At 35.5% G+C, this 18,871-nt stretch overlaps 1 protein-coding gene across 2 annotated transcripts; it reads right to left on the bottom strand.

Moving 5' to 3' along the window:
• Positions 1-639: 639 nt before the first annotated feature.
• On the bottom strand, positions 640-18,412 carry LOC307051783 (dual specificity protein kinase CLK4; the record flags this gene model as incomplete). Of its 2 annotated transcripts, XM_079702336.1 has the most annotated exons (14): positions 640-780; positions 865-955; positions 1,677-1,756; positions 4,565-4,647; positions 7,415-7,544; positions 7,795-7,889; positions 8,096-8,262; positions 8,355-8,471; positions 11,413-11,479; positions 11,879-11,969; positions 13,022-13,157; positions 13,338-13,424; positions 17,418-17,484; positions 18,252-18,363. In XM_079702336.1, the coding sequence occupies 14 exons, from the start codon at positions 18,352-18,354 to the stop codon at positions 640-642; spliced, it is 1,455 nt and encodes a 484-aa protein (XP_079558462.1). The 2 variants fall into 2 exon arrangements, with proteins under 2 accessions (XP_079558462.1, XP_079558461.1); XM_079702335.1 differs by lacking the exon at positions 17,418-17,484 and having other exon boundaries at positions 18,252-18,412.
• Positions 18,413-18,871: the final 459 nt, after the last annotated feature.

Genomic DNA, 18,871 nt, shown 5'->3' with positions numbered 1-18,871 from the left:
AGTGTGTATGTGGTTTTATTAATCTATTACGATGCACAAGTTGGATGTCTTTCCATGAATGCTACTTACCACCACTGACATCACCCAATGAAACAGAACACAATACTTACAATTTAATGAAATTCCAACAGGAAACAGTTCCTATGGGTTTTGGTTTCTAATACCTGACTACCTAAAGTTAATAATACTTATTACCTGTTCAACAATTACAGAAAAATCTTTTAAAGTTAAGGAAAGTTTGAGGTAAATAAAGAATATTCATTTAAGAATGAAGTAGTCAAGATTTCCTTTTACTCAAAAAAAACAAAAAACAAAACACAAAAATCACTTCCAAGAGTCAACCTCCATGTACAAAAAGGCAAGATCAATCACTGGACACAAAGGATATTCCAAAGGTCTTTAAAAATGGTAATTAATCTCAAAAAAGGAAAATTAATTTTAGCTTTTATATTTCATTCATTATCAAGACCATATTTGCTTAACAAGATAATTATGCGATTGATACAAAACATACAGCATTTACACTTAACTGTACAAAATAATTTAAGGTTTATAAAAATATTAGAATGTTTAGAGTTGACTGACACAGTCTTAAATAATCTCTTCTAGAGAAGTATAGTAAGACCACTGATTTCCATTTTATTTCTTTTTTAATAAGTCAAAGAAAGGATGCTGCAATGCTTCATCCAAGGTAATTCTTTTCACTGGATCATATTCTAACATTCTTTGAATCAGGTCAAACAGTTTCTCATGTTCTTCATCATGACAGAGCATAAATTCCTGAGGGGAAAAATGACTTTATTTAAGAAAGACAATAAAAAATAGTTAAAACAGGTTTTTTTTTGTTTTTTTTTGTTTTTTTACCTTTAATGGTTTGCAGCGTCTCGAAACATATCTACCAGCAGAACTATGTTCCTCCCAATCTAGCTGATTATGATGAAAATACTTCTGTTTCCTATAGGAAAGAGAAGTCTGGATTAAATTTTAAGAAAAAAAAAAACCAAAACCCACATTCTTACCCTGCCCCAACCAGGGGATTGGGGGAAAAGATGGAACCATAGACATCTCTCTATATATACATAAACATACAATTTCTAAAAATCTCAGCAATAATTATATCGGATACCTTATATGGTATTTTTCCTAATCTTGTACCCTCTGAAGTTTTAGTATCCCACCTAAGTTGTACCATATGTGAAACAATGCCAGCTTCAAAAACAGAGGTTCCCAGATCCATTCCTGTAAATTCTGATTTCACTAGATCTGGAATGGGGCTAGAAATCTTTAACAATTCCCTGGATGACTTCTGCGGTGAAGCTATGTTTTGAAACCACTTATACTATTCTTGTCCAAAGACGTACATGTGGTTTGCAACAGTCTGGAATTCAAATTTAGATAGGACTCCAAAATCAAGCTCTTTTTACTACTCTATGTATTATTTTTAAATCAACCTAGGAAAACATTTATGCAAAGGTTAACTTGAGTATAAAAACACCACTTTATTTACTGGATCACAAAGTAAATATTGCATTACTTTTCAAAAACTTGACTTCATGAAAAAAAATTCAAAATCTACAGACTTTGGAATAAGCAATAACAACAAAGATGGGTTTTCTATAGTTTGAATATAGGCCACTGCATGTACCCAATAAGGACTTTAATCTTAAAAAGCATACCTTGTTTTCTGAATCATGTGTGTTGGTATGGGTCCTAATATACGTTCCATCATTGCCAGGTGTTCTTTATTTTGATGAGTCTAAAAAATAGGAAAAAGAAACTTAGCACTTTCCATTTCCCTACATGCACATAAAAGGAAAACACAAGAAAACAGTGTTTCTGGGACTTCCCTGGTGGTCCAGTGGTAGAGAATACACCTTCCAATGCGGGGGACGTGGGTTCGCTCACTGGTCGGGGAACTAAGATCCCACACGCTGCAGGGCAACTAAGCCTGCCCACCACAACAAGAGAGCCCGCGAGCCACAAACTACAGAGCCCACACACTCTGGAACCCGCACACCACAAGTGGAGAGAGAAAACCCACGTACCGCAACGAGAGAGAAGCCCAGGTGCTGGAATGAAGACCCAATGCAACCCCCCAAAAAAAGTAAATAAATAAATGTTAAGAAAAAAAAAGAATATAGTGTTTCCATAAAAGGACTAGATTAGACAGCTATACAATTTATATTACACTCTACTTCAAAGATGGAATAAAACTGAATGAGCTACACTGAATGTCTGATTTCTGAAATGAATTGGTAAGGTCTGTATAGCTGATTGAGGAACAACTTTTTAAGTATATTTTACTGAAGTACAGTTGATTTACAATGTTCGAATAATTTGTTTAATGTAAAACAGAACAGTTTTTCCTTATTTGTATTACTTGCACTGTTTAACTGAGGGATGACTGGGAAGATTACCAAAAACCTGGCTACTCATTTTATCGGTTGCTTAACTAACCTCCATTACCCAATGGATAGCAACTTTGTAACACTAATCCTAGACAATAAAAATACAGTCCCAATAATTCTTACAACAACCTTGAGCTAGCAATGTGGGAACATAACTTTCAAAGAGGTTAAGATACTAGCTCAAGCTCATATAGCTCATCAATGAGGAAACCTGAGCTGTGAACCCAAGTCAAAACTCATATTCTTAAATTACACAGTAACAGAGCTTTGGCTAAAGTAGAATAAATTGTTAAACTAAATGGTACACTCCTAAGCAGAGGCTGGCAAACTTCTTCTGTAAAGGACCAGATAGTAAATATTTTAGGCTTGGATGGTCACAGATGGTCTCCACCACATATTCTTTTGCATTTTTTAAAGCAGGCATCAGATAGGATATAGTTTGCCAATCCTTGCTCTGAAGAGCAGAGTCTATGTGCAATGCTTTTTAAATCCATTAACTACTGTGCCTAGCACACTGCTTTCAAAATGTTCTTAAGTCATGACAGGAATAAATAATACAAGCTCCATTATCTTCAAAAAGTTCCTTAGTTGAAGACTATTTTGGAGGGTGGAATTAAAATATAAACCACATCTCAAACCAAAGTTAATAATCGACGCTTAAGATCTCAGAATGATTTACAATCAGAAAACCATCTGAAGGATTTTATATGTGTCAGAATGAAGAAAGCATGCACTGTGCTCAACTTTTTCCTTGACCCTATAGCTTACTACCACAAAACCAGACACCACCCCCTAGAAATGTCCGACAGCTATGTTCTAGATATCAAACTTGTCTACAAACTCAGAGTACTTTTAACAGATCTCTACGGAGTAGACAGAAGTTTGGTGAGGTGCCCCATAGCAGTGAACACATATATTCTGCAACAGCCACCTAAGTGACTTATAATTCATCACAGCTTCCTCCCTCCTCATCCTGCATTGCCATAACCACAAAGCAACCTTGACAGTATTAGCCAGGAACTTCCTAACCACCCTCACCCCATCCAACAACACACCTTGATCAAATCACAACCCTCTTAAAGTTCTCCAATGGTTACACTACTTGAAGCTTTCAAGACTATTAGTTTTCCGACATAAGCAAAATTATGAGGAAAACAAGTAGAGACCTAAATAACATTTTCTCCTTTTTGTTCTGCCAAGTAAGCCAATAACTATTATCATTTCATGGAAAAACATTTTAATACCAAAAAAAACAGGAGAGATAATTTCTAAATGAAAGCCAGAACGGCAACCCTACAAAATCATTTTCATTTTAGACCAGTCTACATTTGGAAACCACTGACTCCTAGGATAAAACAAATACCTTTCTATGGCAAACAAGTCCACTATGAATCAGTACTTGCCTACTGACACCATTTTCCTATTTATCCAAGACACTCCGGCAGCACTATTCATCCTTCCTCAACTAGAGTAGCTTCCTTTATGCCTCTTGCATTTATGAATACCATTTCTTCCTGATATGGCCACCACACACTCTAGTTTTCTGACAAACTCTTACTCTTCCTTATAGCTTGGATTAAACTCCCTACTCCTCAGTGATGCCTTCTCGAAGGAAACTTAACCGTTCACCTTTTCTGGGTTCCCTTCTACATTGTTCCATTATAGCAAGTATCACATTGTACTGTACGTTTTCCCATGTCTATCCTGTGTATGTCTTCCTTGAGGAGAGAGATGCCGTCTTTTCATTTTTATACACACAGTGCTTAGAAATGTGCCTAGGGTGTCATACATGCTTAATACAACTTACTGTTTCTGAATTCTTTTAATAAAAGTGCAACATAACCAGAGCTGAATTAAAACTGACCATAGTAACACTAATGTAAATTTTGAAGGAGCATCACAATAAAATGGATCATATGAAGTCAATATGAACCATGTGTTTAAAAGCTCCACATGCAGAATGAATTATGACCATTCACTGAGAGTATTTCATTCAACTATGGTTTTAGAGAAGGATGACTATTTTGCACATGTAAGTTTACATCTTAAGAATAATGACACTATGGCAACTTTCCAATATGGAAACCAAAACTTTAACATGCCTTTAACATTAAAGCTCATTATGAATCAGTAAGTAACATTTACTAAACACATACCTGAAAGACTGTGAAACCAAGGTAATATTCAATAAGAATGCAACCTATGCTCCAAACATCACATGGCTGAGACCAACCTAAAGCTATTTAAAAACAAAACCAAACATTTTATTATGCAACAATTTTTAACTGCCAATACACAATATCTTTTCCTATGTGGGTGCTCTCTTTATATAGCCCATTTAGGAGAATATGATAGTAAATTCAGGGTTTACATTTTTAGTTTTATACCAAACATTATTCAGTATGCTTTCAGAGTCCTCCATATCCTTGTGTCAAATTACAGTATTTTAACCTGGGGGAGGAGGCATTTTATGGAAAGTAAGAGGGGTTAGCAAATATTCCATAGTCTCTGAATTGCTTGTGCAATGAGGAGCACTGTTATACCCACTTAACGGTTGTTCTATGAAATTTTACATTTTATTAGTGCAAACATAGGTCAATAATTATCCTCAGAGTGTAATTACTAACCCCTTATCAATTACCATGAGCTTGATATCTGAGTTTATTTCTTCCATTAAAAGAAATAGTAGTGTCACATAAATTATGTAAGAATTATAATGGATATTATAAGCAGTGTCACCGATAAGCAGAATTATACAGATATTTAAAGTTCACATAGAGAGGTATCTATATATGTACTTTCAGGTTGTCTATACATGATCATATATTTTCTCCTTCAGAATTCTCAATAGTAACATTATTCAGAAAAGAAAAAAACACCTAGCCTTAAGTCTATATCTAGTTAGAAAGGAAAAGAGTAAACCTAAAACCTAAAACCTACAGATGTTTTAAACTTTTAAAGATTAAGTTTTTAATAAAAAAATAATGTCCAAATAAAACCTACTTTAAAAGACATTTCAATTACTTTCAGTAACATTACTGAATTTAAAGACAAAGGAAGAAACAATATATTCAAGGAACTTGACTATGATTTAGCCATTTTTGTTAACCCTCATCGTACTTATCACTTGAACAAAAGGAGAATGGAGCATGGTTTCTACTTACAGTAACACAAACAAAATCTGCAAATGATAGAGCTTGGATCTAAGATGAAAGTTTTCTTTTCCAGCCACTCCTGTCTCCCAGTCCAGCTTTCTCCCAAGTGACTGTAAACTACCTCATTCTCTTATGGCTCAGCTCTCATACTCTTTGGAATTTCACATCATTCACTTTTACCAACTTCTGTTTACTACCAAAACCCAAGACATGAGACCAACTGCCCTCCTCAGTGGTGGCACCTGACAACATCTTCCTCTTCAACCTAATTCTGCCTTAATCCTCAGGAGTAACACTTCACAAACACACAAAGAACCCTTCTAATCTTCCCATCTGTTCATTTCTTTTCCTCAAGACCAATAACCCCAATTTCAGATTTATATCAACTATCCCCAGCCTGGCCACACATGGGACTGTATTATTACTAAGAATCACTGTATCTTACGCAATCTAGGAGGAGGCCATTAACTAACTGTAAGATACACCACTGTTTTATGAACCAATAACCAAGAAAAAATGCCGTTTTGTCTTATGTTTCCTCACATGTTAAAATGTGGAGAAAAATCTTCTTCTTAAAATTGATAAAACACAGCAAGTTAACTCTTTTTAAGCTCTGAAAATACCTCTCTGTCCACAATCTCTTCCCACACTCTTTTCTTTTACCTTCATTGCAGCCTTCAGACCTCAACCATGAATACACTTTCTAAACTACTGCAACACAGCAGCTTCTTTCAGACCATACTAAGCAGAAATCCTAGTAACATCAATTTCAAAGATGAGCTCCAAACCTGTGCTATCCTATGTGGTAGCCACCAGCCACATGTGGTTATTTAACTCTAAAATTTTAATTAATTTAAAATTCAGTTCCTCAGTCACACTGGCTATACTGAAAGTACACAGTAGTCTACGTGTGGCTACTAATGGCTACCATGTTGCATAGTGCAGATATACAACATTTCTATCATCATGGAAAGTTCTACTAGCCAGCACTATATACTATTCTTAATTTCCTGTCCCTTTTACTAATTCTTTACTCTAGGTAAACATCATTAGTTTGCTTTCACACTCATATTCTCAACTACCAAGTCCTCTTAGATAAAAGGTAAAAAGTGGAAAAGACTGATTCCACAAAGATGTTTTACTATCCAACCTCGGTTGAAACTTACTTTTGGCAAAGTAATATGCTTATACCATTTAACTATCTCCCAATATCACCTGATCTGAATTTTTCCCACTGTCTCCAAGCCCCCAAATCCATCTCTGACTTCCTTGCTCTATCAACATGACTCGGTCTCGAACTTTTAAATTTTGAGGCATAAGATGCGCTCTCCCTCACTGAGTTCCCTTTTATTAATATTGAAAAACCCTGCACCTTAACTAATTTCCCATGTCAAAGATGATCAAAGAAGCTCTCCTCTTAGACTAGCCCCTCTTTCTTCTCCTCTTAACCTCCATCCACCCTACATCTAGACGTCTGCCAGCCAAATCTTTAGCATTTTCACCAGCACCATGCTTTGTGATGAGACGAAAAGAGGTGCCCACATCGCTTCAAAATCACACTGCTGTCATGTACTTAGCCAATACAGCTTGTTCTCTTATGATCTTGTAAGACTGACTTGCTCAAAAATAACCACCACCTGGAATATCTTCACAGATGATATCACATTTTTCCCACTCAGGAAAAATATTTATAGCAATGTCCAGACAGCTTTTATGAAAACAGAAAACATTTTCTGTATACTGCTAAGAAAATTACAGCTATCCCCCAACTACCTGCCCCCCAATAAAAGCTATAGAGAACAAAAAATCTCTTTTTCAATTAAAATATCAGGAAGTCTGGTATCTACTAACCCAAAATGACCTCTGGAGCTCTGTAATGCCGTGTAGACACCAAAGTGCTATGATGTTCATCATCGTATGTAGCACTTCCTAAGTCAACAATTTTAATATCTGTGTTTTTCAGTGTGCGTTCATCACGTTTCTAGAGATACAGTTAAGTAAACACAAAGATCAATAAAGATATGAAATATTTTATAGCACTATCCAAAAGGCTTGCACATGAATTCTCTTTTTGATTTTCAAAATAACCCCATGAGAAAGGCAAAGGATTACCATTTTTGGGTTAAACGTCAGGATATAATAAGCCTCAAAGGTAAAATTCCTCATCCAAGGATCACCAAGCTAAATTAATTTTAAAGACAACTACCAAAATTCAAACAAGTGTAACTTACCATTTTTGAATTATACTTGACTACATAGTCAGACTCCACAAATAAAATATTTTCAGGCTTCAGATCTGTATGGGTTAATTTATTATGATGCAAAACTACAAAAGAACAAAAAGACATTATTAGTTTCACTTACAAATTTAATCTGTACTGGGGGAAAGGAGAATTAGTAGTAGAGGTAGGGATCAAAAGTGGTTTCATCTTTACTTGCAACGTGCATTTTTAGTGACAATGGTTTGATATGTTGCTTGTCCAATAAAACCTTTAATTCACTGGTATTTAAAAATTTAACAAGTATACTTACAATTTATTGACTGACAGATCTGATATGCCATTTGCCTGATATGGTCAATTTGAAATGGCAGAAAGCTATTTTCTTTAATGAAATCATAGGTACTAAGTCCCAGGAGTTCGAACACAATACAAATATGACCATGATGATCAAACCATTCTAGCATCTGGACACATCGGCTAAAACAGATCAGAATAAAAATAATTCAGTTCACAGAATTCTGATTATTTCATGTAACATAATGGATCACAGTTCCAAGTTTATTACTTACAAGACATTATTGGGATCAGTACTATTTAAATGCTCTAATACTTCGATTTCTGAATGAGCTGCTTCACGATAGTGTCCCACATTTTTTATGATTTTCACTGCTACATGTATGCCACCCCTTAAAAACAAAATGAAAATGGTAAATGTACAGAAGGGCGTTGAAGACATTTATCCTCTAAAGCAGCTGTCCCCAACCGTTTTGGCACCAGGGACCGGTTTCATGGAAGACAATTTTTCCATGGTTGAGGGGAGGGTGTGATGGTTCAGGTGGTAATGCAAGCTATGGGGAGCAGCAGATGAAGTTTCACTCGCTCTCCCACTGCTCACCTCCTGCTGTTAGGCCCAGTTCCTACCAGTCCACGGCCCAGGGGTTGGGGACCCCTGCTCTAAAGCATCATCTTGTTAAGTACCAGTCACTCTATGCTATTTTCCAAAAATAATCTTTCAGGGTATATTATAGCAGATCTATAAACATTTTTTCAAAACATTCTGACAAAATATACATTATACAGAGTGATGATTTCTCTTAATACTTATGAACATTAATGTTTGTTTGCAAAAGTTTAAATTTACCTGGATTTTGTAAGTAGTTTTTTTTAAAAAAGGATAAAAATATAAACCTTGAACATACTACTGCTGAAAACATTCACTCGTTCACCAGGCTAGACCGACTGTGCCAGATGTTGCATTGGAATCACTGTTAAAAAGAGCTTGTCCCATGTACCTCACAGTCTAATGGAAAAGACAGAAACTTGAACAACTTATCATAAGGTTAGAAGTGCCTGGTATAAGGAATAGAGAGAAGAAAGAGCCTAACCATCAGAGTTAGGGGAGCTTAGACTTTTTCAGAGAAGAAAGACAATTATCAATTTGTTAGATAATTCTGGCAAAGGAGACACCATCAATAAGTCATCAAGCCAAAAAAATGTTTAGTGCATTCACGGATGCGAATAGGTATAAATAGCAACAATGTAGGGCATCGTGTTTTAGACCGGGGCATCTGTAGTACTTCCTAAAAAGTACAGAGGGAATTCCCTGGTGGTCCAGTGGCTTAAGACATGAGCTTTCACTGCCGTGGGCCCAGGTTCAATCCCTGGTCAGGGAGCTGAGATCCCGCAAGCCACGTGGCGCGGCCAAAAAAAAAAGCCGTAAATGATTTTGAGGAAAAGGATTTCCAAATCTTCAGCTTCCTTCTGTCCTCTTTTCTAAACCTGATCTTCTTGAATACAAGCCAGCAGTCAACCCTGCATTTTTCACTATGGCCTTCCCACATTACAAAAGAGAACCCCATGCACGTGAAATTAATATGGCAAGTTTTGTGCCCTAGGCTGCTTATAAAAAAGAAAAAAAAATCTTTAAGGCAAAAATTTTTCTAGTGGCTGGATAGCAAACCTATTCTGAACTCATTTCTTTTGACAAGGTCCCAATGAAGTTGTGGGCTGATATATAATCATCAAAATAAATTTTTAATGATTTACCTCCCTATGATGTATAGCATATATCTCAAGACTTAAAAGAATTACTATAAAACTGCTGTGACAAAACTTCTTCTAGTCTCATCTATTTCATCATATGGCCAAGTTTTCTAACTGCTAATAAGCTATAAAAATGAACAGTGCTAATAGCTATAAAAATTAAAAATGGATAATGGTGTTAGCTAATGCTACTATAGTAATCATATTGCAGTATATAAATGTTTCAAACCAACGTTATACACCTTAAACTTACAAGCTTTCATATCACTTGTCAATTAAAAAAAAGAAAAATGGAAACTTAATGTTAAAACAGTAAGATTTATCTATGGACACATGAACTCATTTTTTAAAGGCCCCAACCATCTCAATAAAAGATATATTTTCAATTACATTGTATGTTTTAGGTCTAATAAGTATCAAAATTTGTAACAGATTTGTACTTGATCAATTGAATACTATTCATTGGAATATCTCAAATACTCAAGTCTTGGAACCTCAAGAAATTTTTAAAAGACCCAAATGGGACAACTAGTGAAATGTGAATCAGGTTGTAGATAAGCTGGCAAAACTTGAAAATACATATAACATGTAAATATAGAGAATGATTAAACACTGTAAAATGTTAACATTTGTGGAATCTGGGTGAAGAATAGATGGGAATTCTTAGCAACTTTCCTAAGTCAAAGTATTTCTAAATATCTTAAAATTTTACTTTATGTTCACATTTTTGTCATAGAGAGGAAAGGGTGATAATAAAAGACATTTAGGATAATATTCTTTATGAAAAGTGAAGTAAAAGTTAAGTTCAAGATAAAGCATTAATAAGTATTCAAGAAAAGTTTGTTCATGGATGACAGGAGGTATCAAGCTGTTGTATTTAGATTCCCCCAAACATATTTAGAAAGAGAGATATGTTTTTTTTTAAAAATCACCATTTACAATAAGCTGGAAATTACATCCTCAACTATTTTATGATGAAAAGTTTAGATGTCAATTTAGAAACGTGCAGTTTCCACTAAACTGTTTTAAGACGTTCACTTACAAAACAATTTGCAACCGCAGAATAGAGATCCTAGAGGAAAACATGAAAATGAAGCAGAGAGGGTCAAATAACAAAAAGTTTAGTATAACTCATTAAAGAATCTGGACTTTATTCTGTAGGCTTCAAGTAATATAATTTATTTATAGTTTGAGAAGCTAACCCTAACGTGCAAATATTATCCTTTGGAAATAAAGGTTTTTGAACCAAGAAGATTAGACATGCTAATTTATTGTCTCTGCAATTCAAAAGTAGGGTGAAGCACCCCAAATCTCTTATAGAATGCTAAGGACCTACGTTCTGGGAAAGTCTTCACTTGAACACTGACATTAATTTCAATAAACTCCATCTGATAAAAATTTTCAGCATTCTTGGTCAAAATCCATACTTATGGTAAATAAATCATACACAGTTCAAGAACTTTTGAATACTTATACCTCCCAGGAAAACACATAGCTACCACTTAAATTCCATTTCATCTAAATTATGGATCCTTCTCCACCAAAAATATCAGAATGTTCAAAAAAGAACAACAACAAACTTACATGCCATGATCAATGCACTCTACAACTCTGCCAAAGGTCCCTTCTCCCAAAGTGTTCACGATTTCATCTAAAGTGAGGGGGGAGAAAGAAGTGTAAGTACATGAGTACAAATTATCAGTTATTCAAATAATGAATGCTTAAGTGTGGAATTCTTTCAAGTGCTCTCTATTAAAGCATAATTAAGGTTCCAGCACTCAAATTATTTTATTTTCAGCTGCTACAAAAATAATTTAGATAGAGCTATCTTTCTTGCTCTAATCTCAAATTCCACTGATTATTTTGGAACTTTAGAGTAGAAATATTTAAACTCTATAGAAAAGAAGAAATACAAAAGAACAACAAACAAACCCACAAAAAGAAAAAACAAAAAAGCAATGAAGAGTTCTTTAGCCCCCCGCTGACAAACTATTCTTAAAAAGATTATTCTGTCTGCAAAGTTTAAAAAGTGTTGAAAAATATTCTATACATCTTGCTTTTAGAACGTCTCCACTTTGACAGATAAGGTGACCCTCTTCATCATCTTCTATACTCCTGGATCTTTTCCTTTGGTGGCTCTTCTGGAACGGCAAGTGGGCAGCACCAAGATCGTCCAGCCAATCAATATAGCAGAGTGAATTCAGGGCAGAATACGCAATTCATTCAGCGGGGAGATATTCAGGCATTCAGATAAGAACCAGGCCACGAACAGTTGGCAGGAGCAATTTCAAATTCAGTCCCCAGAAATTCACAGGACACAGTTTATGTTACAGAAGAAAAACATGGCAAGATTTTCAGATAAGTTACTTAAAGTGGCAATAGAAAAATCAACACAATTGTCTCTAAAATACTGACTTAATTGAAGTCTGAAATTTAAAGAATGCAATGTCATGATCTATTAATCTCGCTATAAAATAGCCTATGCTGTGAGTTGAGATGTCTAGTTTGTCAGGAAAATGTTTTAAAATGTCAAGATTAGCTCAAATTGATACTTAGCAATATTTTTAAACATACTTATTAAAATAAAAGGGGAAAATAAAGGCTAATGTCAATGTTTGATCTAATCAATGATAGTACTACTGAAGAAAACTTGGGGAGGAAAATAATAATTCATAGTTTACTGCAAACAAGTGAAGATTCATCAGTGTAAAAAAAAAAGGGCAGGCTTTCTGGACAATAATTTCCCCTTCAGCACCCACTTTCAGAACTCCAATGGAACTAATTGCAGATTGTGCTATACACAGGGTAAGTATCCGCCAGTGCAACTTTCTACATTTGTCTCCAAGTACTGGGAAAGGGGTTTCTTTTAAAGTAAAAAATGTTTAAGATGAAAGAAAAGATGGGTGCTTCATCTTTTCATATGATTATGTTATAAAAGATAAAAATATTTTTAACATTAAAATCAAGAACCTCATGATCTGGTCTGCAGAAAATGAGTAAATGTGGGCAAATGAGGACTAACTAATAAATGCAGATTAGTTGTAAGAATTTGGAAGTTTCCTTTAAGGATTCAAGTAATATAAACACAATTATATTCATATAGTATTATAAACTTTTTCAAACTTATTGGCTCAGTAAGAGCTTTTACACACAAATAAGTATCCACCCAAAATAAAAACAAAATCAATCATACCGAAAGTGGCTGATTACTTGAACAGTGTCTATTACGCTTCCTTTTAGGACTGCTTCTCCAGCTTCGGACTGAAGATTTACTGCAGTGGGTTCGATAACTGCTTTCAACGTCTCTGTGATAACGTCTAGGAACATATCTTTTGCAGTAGTCATTTCTGTATTCATCAATGTTAGGAACATATCTTTTGCAGTAGTCATTTCTGTATTCATCAATGTTAGGAACATATCTTTTGCAGTAGTCATTTCTGTATTCATCAATGTTAGGAACATATCTTTTGCAGTAGTCATTTCTGTATTCATCAATGTTAGGAACATATCTTTTGCAGTAGTCATTTCTGTATTCAGCAATGTATCTCCGGTCCCGATAATATCTCTCGTTCAAGAACCTTGCTTCTAAATAATGACTGCAAAAACATTAAAGGATTTAAAATTACTCTCTTCATTCTAGAACGCTTTAACTTTTAACCACATTTTAACGTGGTTAAAATAAAACATGCTCTCAAGAATTCCTGGTTTCAACAGCTAACTCAATAAAAGAAAAAAATACAAATTGATGAATTAGAATTTATATTTAACTCACAAAACTTAAATAATTTCACTTTAACCAACAAGCAAATGGGTACATATATCTCTATTAATATATACTGCTATAAAGGAACAAACCTTGTGTCAAATCATTCAACATATTCAGTGTTTACTTGATTAAGTGTCCCTTTACCTTCTGGTGAAAGTTAAGACCAAAAATTCGCAAAACTGCTCTTCTGAAATTCACCAATCTTATGATATATGCATCTGTAACTAAGCTCTCTTCCTTTTTGCAGAGCCACACACAACATGAGGCAGGCAAAACAGGGTTCCTTTCCTTCTTAATGTAAGTTAGGTATCTCTGGCACACAGAGTTCTTTCACGAAAGGTGTATTAGAGCTAAAAGGAATCTTAAATATATTTCAGGCCTTTCATTTTACAGATGACTACACTGAGATCCCTAGAAGGAAAACGATTTGCCATGGTTGTAGAGCACATTCTAAATCCTGTTGTATGTGCCAGTATTATTATACACACCACCTATTCCATCTCCTCTCCTCTATTTCGAGCTTCCTGTATCTTTCTGAGAAATAGACAACACAGTTTTTGAAGGCTGCTTCATGTGCCAAAAATATCTAAAATATATCTCCCTCAAATGAGAAAAGGTTCTTGTAATTGCTTGCTTAGGATTTCCCAACCCCCTACTTCCCTTTGCATTTTGAATTTCCTGTCACTCCTGCTTGTGAAATAAACAAGAATTCAGGGAAAACAGCATCATCTGGTGCCATAGTGCTTAACTTCCTTTTTTTATTTTTTTATTTTTTTTGCGGTACGCAGGCCTCTCACTGTTGTGGCCTCTCTCGTTGTGGAGCACAGGCTCCGGATGCGCAGGCCCAGCAGCAATGGCTCATGGGCCTAGCCGCTCCGTGGCATGTGGGATCCTCCCGGACCGGGACACGAACCCGCGTCCCCTGCATCAGCAGGCGGACTGTCAACCACTGCGCCACCAGGTAAGCCCCATAGTGCTTAACTGCTGAATCTACAGATCCCTTTGAAAATCTAATTGAGAGATATGGACACTCTGCCCTAAGAAACACACAAATGCGTAAACAAAACTTGGCAAGGAATTTCAGAGATCATGGACCTCGGGAAGTCAATGGATTCCAGTTAAGCAGCCTTGATTTGATGGAAAGAAAAAGACAGAGTCAATTGGCCCAGTTTCCCGTCCCCCTCTCTACCTGGGATGAGTATCCTTTTCAACAGTGTGAAGCTTCAAGAGGGATGCACGTGGAGCACTGAGGGAGAGAGGGGACACCTGCCCAGTCAGACACACCAGCTAAAATAATCCTGACAAGCAATGGAGTGACAGATGTTAACTAGACTGCCCTCACTAACCTCGTTCTTTTTCCCAGAATACGTTGTCATTCTTTTTTCTCAGGAGGCTGGTTTATGCAAAAATAAAGGAGAAGCATCTCTAAAACTGCTACTCAACAGGGCTGGCATCAAATCCAGGCTGGGGAGATGCAGAAACCCCCTTTCCCCACTGTCAGCCTTAAGTTCTAGCCATTGGAGAAACAACTCAGGATATTAGGGTCTAAATCTGGGTCTAAGTCAGGGATCTGATCAGTTGCTTGGAACCGTTAAGGGAGAGATCTACAATACGTCAAACTAGAAATTACCATACTCTAAAGGGCATCTGTTTAATTCTGTAAGGCATCCTTCCCATAAAAGTATCAGAAAACTCTAACACTAATAATCCTTAGCTGGACTAGTGCATGAAATTAGAGCTGCTGATAATCCATAAATAATCTATAGAATAACAAACATGGAGTGAAGTAATACTATGAGGATAAACTAAAAAGATGAGGACCTCTTCAGCCTACAACAACCAAGGCTTAGAGATTATATAAACAAAGTCTACAGAATTATAAAGGCTATATGGACAGAGTGAACAGGATGAACAGACTGATTGAATTTCTAAAAATAGTCACTGAATGTCCAGTGAATATTTCACTGTAGTTCTTTAAAACAGCCAAGACTAATGAGGCTATGGGCATTCGTTTTTATTTCCACATAGGTCCTGTGGAAGATTAAAAATATATGAGGCAAAATCCCTGCCAACAAATAACCATTCAATTTGAGATTACTCACACAAAAATAAAACAAAACTCAACAATGCAGGAAATGCCGAAAGCCTGGACATGAGTGCTTAGGAGAAAAAACTCAAAATGCTTAAAATGGTCAGGGAAGATTTTGTGAAAAAGAAGGGAAGAGTTGCATCTTATAGGGACATCAGGATTTGGACAAAGTAGGAAGTAGAAGAAGTGCCAGGAAAGAAAAATGGCATATTACCATCTTACATTTATAGAGTACTTTTAGCCAGAATGGTTTAGAGATGAGTTTGTCTACATGTTACTTAGGAAACAGTAAGTAGACAATTTCAGCAAGAGCAATTTTCACATAGGGGAACATAGGCAAATAAATAAGCTGGGAACAGATCATCCAAAATCTTGCATGCCAGGCTAAAGGGCTTAAAACAGTGTTTCTCAAAGGGTGGTCTGTTTATTAACAATATCGAAATACTGAATTTTTAAAAATGAAGATCCCTGGACCCCAGGTCAGACTCACTGAATAATCTGGTAATATGCATTTTAAACATACCTCCAAAGTGATTCTATTCACACTAAAGTTTGAGAATCACTGGTTTAAGGCTTGATACTCTATGTTACAACAAGACATTTAAGGATATAAAATGTGTTCACAGTGTTCACAGCCACATCAGTCTTCCTGTGTAGAACTAATTGATTAAGCCTGTAGGAAGGGAGCAATTCACAGGCTACTTACAAATCAGAAAGAAAAGACACTCTGAAATATATAGGAAAAAAGGTAAGATAATTGATATACAATAAAAGCGCTGATAAATCATAAGAAAAATATGCTTTAATAGAAAAAATAGGCTAAGAATACAAAAATAATGTTCACAATCAACTAGACTTCAATTAAAAAAATATTCAAGTGTTCAATAAGCACATGACAGAGGACAAATTCAGCAGAAATTTAAACATTCAAATGAAAAGAAAACACTATTCTTGGCATTTCAAAATACACAAGACTGGTGACAGCATGTCGTAGGGAGTGTAACTTGGTACAAACTTTCTAGAAAAATATGTGGAAAAATATGTGAATATGTAGCAAGAGCCTTATAAGAGTTCACACCCTTTCACTTGAAACTGTCCCTTCTTAGAACCTATTTTCAGGAAATATTCAGAGGCAAAGATTTGTATACAAAGATATTTTTCAGAAGAAATAACTTTACATCCAAATGGGGGACTAGCATCCTACCAAGAGTACCTTCTTTATATGCTTCTGTATTTTTCATTTTTTTTCCAATAATTTTACAAAAAAACACTCTTATAAAGTTTTGAATCTTGAAAAAGACTATTAGATTACTCCAGATTACAGAGAGCAATTACCACCAGACATCTCTGGTGCCAATATCAAAGAAGAAACTATTGGCCTAGTGGTTATTGCACTGACTCAGTATCATCTTTATGTGGTTAATTATGAATATGAATAACTGTTCATCATTCATATCACTTCCTTTCAACACATACAATGCATAATAAATCCATGAATGGTTAGTACTATATATTAAGCCTTACAGAGTATTTTGTAGTTATCTTAATATAGGGTACAGATATTCTTGTATAATACATTAATTAGCTCAGGTCACTGAAATCCTGGCATAGATTCTCCCTCTTCCCTCCATATGATAGTGTGTGAAGAATGATTCGTCTGCACTGATTAACAACGAGCTCACTGTTCTACAGAACAAGTCTGTTTTGGCATGGAGAAGGAAAAAAATTGCATACTGTTTTTTAAAGTAACCCCAGTTGGCTAATTTAGAAAGCAATCTGGCAAACAGTCCCAGTGGAACATCTGCACAAAACAAGGAGAAAACATAGAACCAACAAAAACAAATGAGAAAGGGAAATTAACGGAGGACAGAATGAAAGAAACTCTACTCACCTAGGCTTTGTTTAATCATTTAGGAACTTGAAAAATTCCTTCAATTCTATATAAACATAGTACCTCCAAATTTTACACTGGTAAGAATACAACAGAACAGGACACATGCCATTGGAAATTTTTATTGAGGCCCTTCTTACAACAGCCAAGCTTCTAAAAATCCCAAACATATCCACTGGCCTTATCTACAAATATAACCTGTAGAATACAGTATAAGCAACTAATCCGCAACACACTTTAACATTCTCACACACCACATGCTATTTTTCTCATCTGGATGAACTCTTCCCCACCCTTCATTAGCTCTCATTTGTGGAACCCTAAATAAGTGCCCCAATGTACAGCTCTCCCTACTACATACAAGTTAAAGGCACTCACTGGTCCTTTAATCACTTACTTAACTTTCGTGTGTCTCATTTCCCACAACTATATTACTGGCAGCTGGGACTCCATCAACTGTCTCCTACAGCTCCCAAATGGACACAGATATGTGAGAGCAGGAACTCTGTTCTATTCACAGCAGTGTCTACCATATAATAGGCACTCAGTAAATATTTTCTGAATGAGTATTTGTTGACTGATTTATAAAACAATCTGACAGATGAAAGCTATATAAGCTAATGACAAGTCAGTAAAACTATTAGTGTTAAAATGGTACTAGTTCAAGCGTAATTTACCAATAAGATTCTTTAAGCTGGTGATGTGGTTTACAATGTCTGTTCTCTTGTGTACTACTGTGGGATCTCCTCTTCCGTTTGTGACTTCCACTGTAGCTTTCATGTCCCCAGCTTTCTCTGTTATCCCTGTCAGGGCAGTGAGTTCTTTTGGAATGCCTCATCTGTTAATGGAAATGAAAAGTGAGTTGTGGAATTTACAGATGGTTATATTTAGTAAATAAAATATTTCACATTAATATTAATTAAATAGAAAAACCCCAGCACATGGGGTCCTACAGGTTCTAAAATCTTCGTAGGTGATGGTTCCCAAGGCATGGAGGCACTATCCCACTGGTATGTCAGATGATTCTAAGTGGCATACACACCTAGTACTAAATGATAACACTGTGAGACCTTAATGCATTTTCTTTCCATTCTTCTGCATAAATTCTCAGCTTGGTGCATATCTTCAACTAACACTTGCTAACTGCCATTTTTAAAAAAAGAGTCAGGATTCAGGCTTATAGACTTCAGTAGACAACAATATCTAGCTAGAAATTAATAACTTTTTTGGTTTTATTTTTATCATTACCTTCTTTCTATGGTAAATTATTACTAATCTCTTAAGTTATTGATATAAT

Source organism: Hyperoodon ampullatus (genome assembly GCF_949752795.1).
Source record: "Hyperoodon ampullatus genome assembly, chromosome: 4".
Taxonomy (NCBI): Eukaryota; Metazoa; Chordata; class Mammalia; order Artiodactyla; family Ziphiidae; genus Hyperoodon; species Hyperoodon ampullatus.
Note: the sequence above shows the minus strand (reverse complement) of the source record. Positions and strands in the feature narration are given on the sequence as shown.